Source organism: Laccaria bicolor, genomic scaffold, assembly GCF_000143565.1.
Source record: "Laccaria bicolor S238N-H82 LACBIscaffold_76 genomic scaffold, whole genome shotgun sequence".
Taxonomy (NCBI): Eukaryota; Fungi; Basidiomycota; class Agaricomycetes; order Agaricales; family Hydnangiaceae; genus Laccaria; species Laccaria bicolor.
In genome coordinates, this window is record NW_001889947.1 from 187,325 (window position 1) to 194,806 (window position 7,482).

The window sequence follows — 7,482 nt, forward strand, 5'->3', positions numbered from 1 at the left end:
TGTACACCATTTATATATATATTCAATTTTTCTGGCTATTTTTGGATATATTACCATATTTGGAACTGGACCCTGGACCCTGACAATGTTACCCAACATGATGATCAGCAATGAGCCCTAATTTTTCCTGATTTTATTGCTATTTTACATTTGGAAATGCACCCTGGACCCTGAAAGGTCAGCTGCCACTAAAAATGAAATATTCATTGAAAGCGCCAGGTACACATATGAAAAGTGCAATGAAATCTCCTAGGAATAAGAATGAAATATCCATTGAAAGCACCAGGCATCCAAATGAGAAGCACAATGAGATATCCTGGGTTTAGCAATGAAATATCCAATGAAAGCACCAGGTATATCTATGAAAAGTGCAATGAAATATCCTAGGAACAAGAATGAAATATCCATTGAAAGCACCAGGCATTCAGATGAAAATCACAATGAAATATCCTGGGGCTAACAATGAAATATCCAATGAAAGCGCCAGGTATCCATATGAAAATTGCAATGAAATATCCTGGGGTTGAGAATGAAATATATATTGAAAGAGCCAGGTATCCATATGAAAATTGCAATGAAATATCCTGGGGTTGAGAATGAAATATATATTAAAAGCACCAGGTATCCATATGAAAATCGCAATGAAATATCCTAGAACAATGAGATATGCGATCTCATTGAACCTCTAGCCATTATACACATCGCCCTCCAGGCATATGTCTGGTTTTTATCATAAAAGTGTATACCACCCATCACGGAATCGCATGGCATCAAATTCAATTCCCCTATCGTTAAGCCATTCATCATTCATGAAATGATCGCACATTCCCGTCATAAGGCATTCCCAGTCCTGTGAAAAGTAGGCTTGATCTGCCCTAGGCAGGGTCATCCACCATCCTTTCGCAGAACCTGTCCATCTAATTGGTGCTATTTGTCCTATTTCCTTGAAAAGTCTTTTTGAAAGTCGAGCTAGTAAAGCGATTTCCATAATGTAGTCGATCATCGTAGTCGGGTTCCCGTCCCACTGCGGAATCATTCCCATGCTGATCTTGTTATTCAATTGCCATTCCCCCTTGTTCTTTTCATCCTCCGGGCCTTTCTCCTCAGGGTCGATACCGTAACCGGGATCACCACCAGGAGGTTCCCCTCCGGGAGGTCCTTGCCCTGAGTTTTGTGCATGGCCTCGGGAAAGAGGTAGACCTTCATTGTTTCGCCGAGCAGGATATCTGGGTCCTGACGGCGATCCTCCGCCTGGGGGACTATCTCCGTTGGGAGGACCACCTCCATTCAAGCTTCTCCCACTCCTTCCTTGTTTTGTGTAGCTGAAACTCTCCGTCGTATGAATCGCCGGAGTTGATGGCTGATCTTCATGAGGACTGGCGAAACGAGCATTCTTATTGACATGGGTAGGCCTCGAACGAGTGCTACGAAAGCGACCTGACTGAACAGTGATCCATGGATTATGGGGGTCTGAGTCCTCGCCCTCTCTCCCTTCCTCACCTCCCATGTTAGAATTGAGGCCTGCGAAGTGACTAAGAGGGTGATTACGGCTTACAGCCATGGAAATAGAAGTAGGCGGAGGAGCACGTCTCCGATCCCTGGAGGACACGCTACCGAAGACCAAAGGTTGACTAGGCGCCAAGGTGGGCAAGGAGCCTTGCATACGACTCCACGCTCGCGGCGAATCAGACCGCTCATCATATTTTAACTGCGGGTAATGAGCTGGTTTCCTCTCGTAAGGACGAGCATTTATCTCTCTCCCTGATTTGACCCATTCTTCTACTAACTTGTCCTTGTAGCTTCGTAAATGCTCAGGCATCTCCTTCTGATAATCTTCCCTCAGCATATGCCTGGCTACCTCTAAACGCGGAGGTAGTTGGCCGTAGTTCGACCGTATATCCGAGAGAGTCGAGTTGTAGGAACGGTTAGTCAACGCATTATTGAATTGTCCAAAGATAGCCCGTATGGAATTGAGGTCTTGGCGTATGTGGTTCACCGCACCCTTGCATCGGATTTGTAACGTGTAGAAACTTAGTTGAATATGGTCCGCGTCCTCCCCCATAGCTAGTTGTTTAAGGATGACGAACCCCTTGTCAATGCTGAAGGAACGACGTGCCGACCTGGCCAGTAGTCGATCTATTGTGGAGATAATCTGCGTGATTCCCAGCGTGACTTCGTAGGTGTGCATCAGAATCTTATAGTGTAGCGTGTAATACGATTTCCCATTCTCGGGTATCAACTCTATGTCTCTTCGTGATAGAGTCGTCGCGCATAATAGCTGCGTATAGTCTTCCAGATTCTCCCACTCTAGATTCTGATGCGGTGCTGTCCAACAAATGAGTATGTCGCGGAAAGGCATAGTTTGTGTAGGGGTTAGCCCTTGTAGTACTCCTTCCTCCGCTCCGAATTCCCATAAAGGGTCTATGTCTTCCGCTGGGTCCCATGTGTGATGACAACAGACAATCGACTGAGTCAAAGTTTCCTCGTATGCTGGGGCCATCTTCAGATGAGGCGCGTGTGCGAATAGGTGGGTTTCCCTCTCCTTGCCCTTTCGACTCCGGTCGATGATACCTCTAATGGCTTCTACTGGAGCTGATTCTGAGATAGAAGATGGAACCGTAGGGTCTGGTAGCTGATTTCCCTCTCTGGAGGGACTAGGGCTGCCTTCCGCTGTTTGTAAAGTTCTATCCAATTCCTCTTCAACCTGTGGGATCGTCGAGGATCCACCCGATCGAGAACCTCTTTTCCTCGGGGGGGAATTGGTCACAGGGGGATTTGAAGCGGATCGAGAGGATCGAGGGGCGAGCTGGCCAGTCTGCCCTGGCCCAGAGAGAGTTGCTTTACGATTAGAACCAGACATTCATAGTATCGAGTCGGAAGGGTAGTAGGAAGAACGTTTTAGATATCCAACTCGTAATGTGTATCTTTTAACACGGTCGGGCATAGCTTCCGATGGAGCAGTAGACTGAAATCGGTAAGGTTTGCACTTATCGATGAAAACCGACGATCGATATGAATGGATGACAGGAAACAGGAGATAGAGGGTTCAGGACCATCGATATAATTCGTACAGTCGCCTCTACAGACGGTCGGCCGCGTAATCGCGATATCCAGTAGTCCGTAGATTAGGCTGCCACTCCTTATATGCGAAATTCTTCCGAGATTCATCCTAACCGCGTAGGCGCGAGTATGGTTTCGTCTTGTTAGAGCTGCGCCTTGCTCGCCCTTCAGTTGATAAGAATCTAACTAGCCGCGGAAGCGCAGGCTTATGCTAAATTACTCATCCTTTCAGGCGGCTAGGATGGTCCTTATGTCTAACTAGTGCATTTCCTCGATCGCGTAGACGCGTATTCGAATCCGCTTTTAGCTAGTACTGACATGCCTCCATGGATTCATCCGCGTAAGCGCAAGTTTGAACCCTTGAGACCTCGAGGAATAATTGACAAGTGAATCAAGGCCGCGTGAGCGCGAAATCCCTGGTGCTCATCGATTGCTGGGTGAAGTTTTTCCCTCAGGGACCTTAGATCCGCCGCGAAAACGCGAGCAGCGATCCATAGTCCGTAGAGAGAAAACTCCTGGGAGATATCCTCGATTGATGCACAACCCGCCACATGACTGCTGATACGCTTTGCACGGGGATGAACGTGAAAGTGCGAAACACGCAAACAAGGATCAAGCGCATCGGGGGAAAACCCTAAACACCTAACACTCACTCACACACACACACACACACTATCACAATCTCGGTGCAAGAGTTCGAGGGCCTTTGGTATTAAGAAATACCACTTTTGTCTTCTTAGGTTTAAGTCTCAAGAGTTTTCGTTCAAAATTGGGTTTTTATTATAAGGTGTGGTTTAGAATAGTTCAATAGAACAAAGTATATCTTTCTGGGAACTTGGTCTCTTAAATGCAAAGTTCTTTGATCACAGTTTCTTTTATTAACACAAAACACGACTTTAATTGACTTTTATGACTCCCGTGAGTTTTTATTATGTCACTACGCTCCAAAACCAAGGGTACGAGTACGCTGTCTCGTCTAAAATGATACTGTGTCCTTAAAACCTCTTATTCAAAAGTCTCCAAGCAAGTTGACTCCCAAGTACGCTGGCTTCGTTCACACTGTACTTATCTGACCACGAAGAAATCTCCTTTTAATTGATTACAACTGTCCACCTCCTAAGTCTCTACTTGGAGTGCAACTAGCTGGTCAACGGGGGGGCGATTACTTCCTTTTTGACCTGCCAGCGCGCTCCTTATATACTCCAGGAACCCCTATCTACGTTTTACATGTGTTTTAAAGCGGGATACTTCGGTCCGAATTACAAATATGAAATTTAATGAACGAGTGGTATATTTTGTAGTCTATCTCTGTGAACACTACAGATTTTGTAGTGTCGCGTCTTTCATTTTCAAACGCATCAGTGTTTGATGCATACACGGAGTTAGCCGACATAGCTATTCTTAGCTTGGCATGATCTCGCGTGTTTCTTTCTATGGCCCGGTTTACCGGTTTGACAGATGACATCACAAAATGATTAACGTTTCCTGATGCGTTGATGCGCATGCATACGCGTTTACCAATAGTCTTCGGCCTTCCGTTGCTTCCGAGTTTTTAATTAAAATGCCTTGTCTTGGCTCGTCTTTTCATTACAGAGGTCGGGAGACACTCCGAAGGTGTTTTCAAATGTCTTTCTTAATTGTCAGGGGGTTCTTATTATATTTCATATAATAGAATGTGTCTTTTTCTCATGTTTGTACTTGTGACGTTCAGACGCATCAGTCTTTGATGCGTACGCGGGAACTGCCGTACATGACTTTCTGAATGGCCGTGAGCCACTCTAAGTCTTCATACGTCTACTACCTAGGTGTAGTTTAGTCTTTCCATGTTTCAGACATGCCATTTAGGCGTCTATGTCGTCTTTTCTGTATTTCTTGTATAAGCACGAGTTTTCACAATAAATCCATTATGTGTTTCTAAACCCTTGAGTAGTAATGCAATTCTTCTCCCTGCATTGGGTGTTTACTCTAGAACCTCTCCGTGCTCTATTTCATGGTAGGTGAATCTTAGATGGGATCCAAGTATAATGTCACGACACGTACTGCTGCCAGTTCCAAAGCCTTTGTCCTATTTTCAGATTCCACGCATTTGCATTTTTAGTCAACTGCGCCGGGTATGCGCATCGACTCTTTGTATCATTGCAATTGTATGTAGTGTATTTATTAGAGACGACCTTTATCGGTAAAATCGTTGAAATCGAATTTTATACGGGTGAAATGGTTTCATCCGTATCATCTCCCCCCCACTATAATACTGACCGTCCTCGGTCATTGCAAGATTCCCTTCTGAGGACGTCTTTTTCTGGACTTTGTCTTGTGGTTCACACGTTCTCATATTGTAGCGACGGATCGCCAAGATTTTCCAGGATCGACTGACATATTTTGACACTTCCTGAAGGTGTCAATATCCGCCACACCGACGTTTTCCTCGTTATAGTATGCATCTCACGCACGTCCAGTCAAAAGCCTCCGAAAATCTATTTTTAGACACAAGCGCCCAATAAACTTTCTTTAAACTTTGGGATTCTCAATGATTCGCAGGAACCGCAACAAATCGGACACGGAGCTCCTCTGGAACACAGGAACCTTTTTGTTTTTCTCGTGCTATAAAGGAGGGCCCCTTTTTGGTCGTCTTTCTTTCTTAAAGTTCCCTTTCTTCTTCTCACATTCCCCTCTGCTTTCTGCTCACTTTGCCATGGCTAGTTGGCAAGTGCTCTTCGACGGCTCTGTCTACACTCGCGCTGCATACCATTCCACTCGCTCTCTGTTCGACGAGGAGGCACTTGCGATTTGCGATGGTGAAGACATCGCCAATCTATTGGCTATTGTCCATCCGCTCATGGTAAGTCGTCTCTTATCTTTTTCTTTTCCTGTTAACTCAACATTTGTTTTCTTAGTCGAGATACTGCCGTTCTCTTGACGACGGCGTGCAAGAAACTCAATGCGACCTTCGCGTGCGTAAATCTCTTTACAACGCATGGGCCGTTTTGAGTACCGACCACGCCAACTCCGCTTGGGATGAGTGGATGCTCGAGGCGCCTGAAGGTGACGAGGATTATTATCTCCCAGTGCATGTCCTTGTTTCTTCATCTTTTTACTCTATCTGATTTTTTATTTCTAGGTGGATTGTCTTACTGGGGACTTCGTCATGACTCCGTTGAGTAATGACGAACTCCTTCAAGTTCTTCCTGCGATTTGTGACGCGCCTGTCAGGGCAAATCCTTTCCTGGCGCCGTCTACTCCTGTCACTAGTCGTCATCCATCACCCGTTGACGAGGAGTCTGACCGAGAGGACTCTCCCATCTTTGTAAGTTTTCGTATTCTAATTATTTCGTTCTTTTTCTGATTTATTCTTTACTTCTTTTTAGAAACGTCGTAGAGGCGTTCTCGCGTCGCCAGGCCTCATGAAGTTTACGCCTTCGCTGCCGGACAGTCCTCCCGCTGCCGGCCACTCTCGTACTTCTGCTACTCCAGCAACTGGTTCTGCTGACACGCCAATTCCTATTTCTTTATCTCCTACGCCGCCGCTTGGTATCTTGCCGCCTATCGCATCTTTTCCAGCACCGCCTGCCAACGCCTCTTCGATCCTCGCAGTCCCCCGCCTCAACATTCCTAAGGTGGAGATGCACACGCGTCGTGATCGCCCTGCAAAAGCTATTGCCAAAATGAAGAACACTCTCGTGCTTGCTCCAAGCACGAAATCTAAGGCCAGCAAACGCAAACGGAGTCCCAGTGAGGAAGGAGAGGATGAGCAATCGGACAAGTCGTTCGTTGCTAGTCCTCCTCCTCGTAAACGTGGACGGCCCCGTAAAAGCGGTACGTCTTCATGTTTTCTTATAATTCACGCTTCACTTTTTAACTTCGAACTTTTTCTTATAGCGCCAGAGGTCATTAACCCCGAGCTAACTCGTGATAAGCAAAGGCTCTGTAAGTTTTTTTTTTTTTTTTTTTCTTTTCTTTTTTTCATTTCTAGTTGCTAACGAAAGTCTTTGTTTATTCAGTACCTCCTCATGAGCGTTTCATAGGGGCGTTCAACGTCCCCACTGACTTGGAGCATCTTTTCAACAAACCATTCATGAGTTACTTTATTGTATCTTCTTTTTATTTTACTCAAGTTCTCTTCTGTTCAGATCCCCGAGCCTTGCGTTCAATGCTCGATGGGCAAAAACCGAAAGGAGGAGAAATGTCAGTTTCAAGGCTGGGGTTACCCCTGTGTGCCTTGTACTACTGCGCATTTCACCTGCTGTGAATTCAGCTTGAAACCTGTTCGTCGTGCTGAAGTCCGCGGTATCTTGGGACGTCGCCCCGTTCGCTTGGCTCCGGAACGTAAGTTCTCGAGTTTTTATTTTAAAAAAATTCTCTTCTGACTTCGCTTCTGTTTGTAGTCATTGTTTCTCATGTCCAAGACGCTATATTCGATCAACA

The 7,482-nt window shown here is 45.7% G+C and overlaps 2 protein-coding genes across 2 annotated transcripts in view; one reads left to right on the top strand and one right to left on the bottom strand.

Moving 5' to 3' along the window:
- Window positions 1–730: 730 nt before the first annotated feature.
- LACBIDRAFT_335110 (uncharacterized protein) lies at window positions 731–2,860 on the bottom strand (the record flags this gene model as incomplete). Its single annotated transcript, XM_001889977.1, has 1 exon — window positions 731–2,860. One exon carries the CDS (start codon window positions 2,858–2,860, stop codon window positions 731–733), a length of 2,130 nt encoding a protein of 709 aa, XP_001890012.1.
- Window positions 2,861–5,752: 2,892 nt separating this feature from the next.
- The window catches only part of LACBIDRAFT_335111 (uncharacterized protein), a gene marked incomplete at both ends in the record, with an annotated part of 3,167 nt that continues 1,437 nt past the window's right edge, over window positions 5,753–7,482 (top strand). The window contains 7 exons of the mRNA XM_001889961.1: window positions 5,753–5,899; window positions 5,955–6,125; window positions 6,179–6,364; window positions 6,426–6,873; window positions 6,937–6,984; window positions 7,083–7,147; window positions 7,173–7,383. Coding sequence (XP_001889996.1) covers window positions 5,753–5,899; window positions 5,955–6,125; window positions 6,179–6,364; window positions 6,426–6,873; window positions 6,937–6,984; window positions 7,083–7,147; window positions 7,173–7,383 — 1,276 coding nt within the window. The remainder of the gene's footprint in view (window positions 5,900–5,954; window positions 6,126–6,178; window positions 6,365–6,425; window positions 6,874–6,936; window positions 6,985–7,082; window positions 7,148–7,172; window positions 7,384–7,482) is intronic.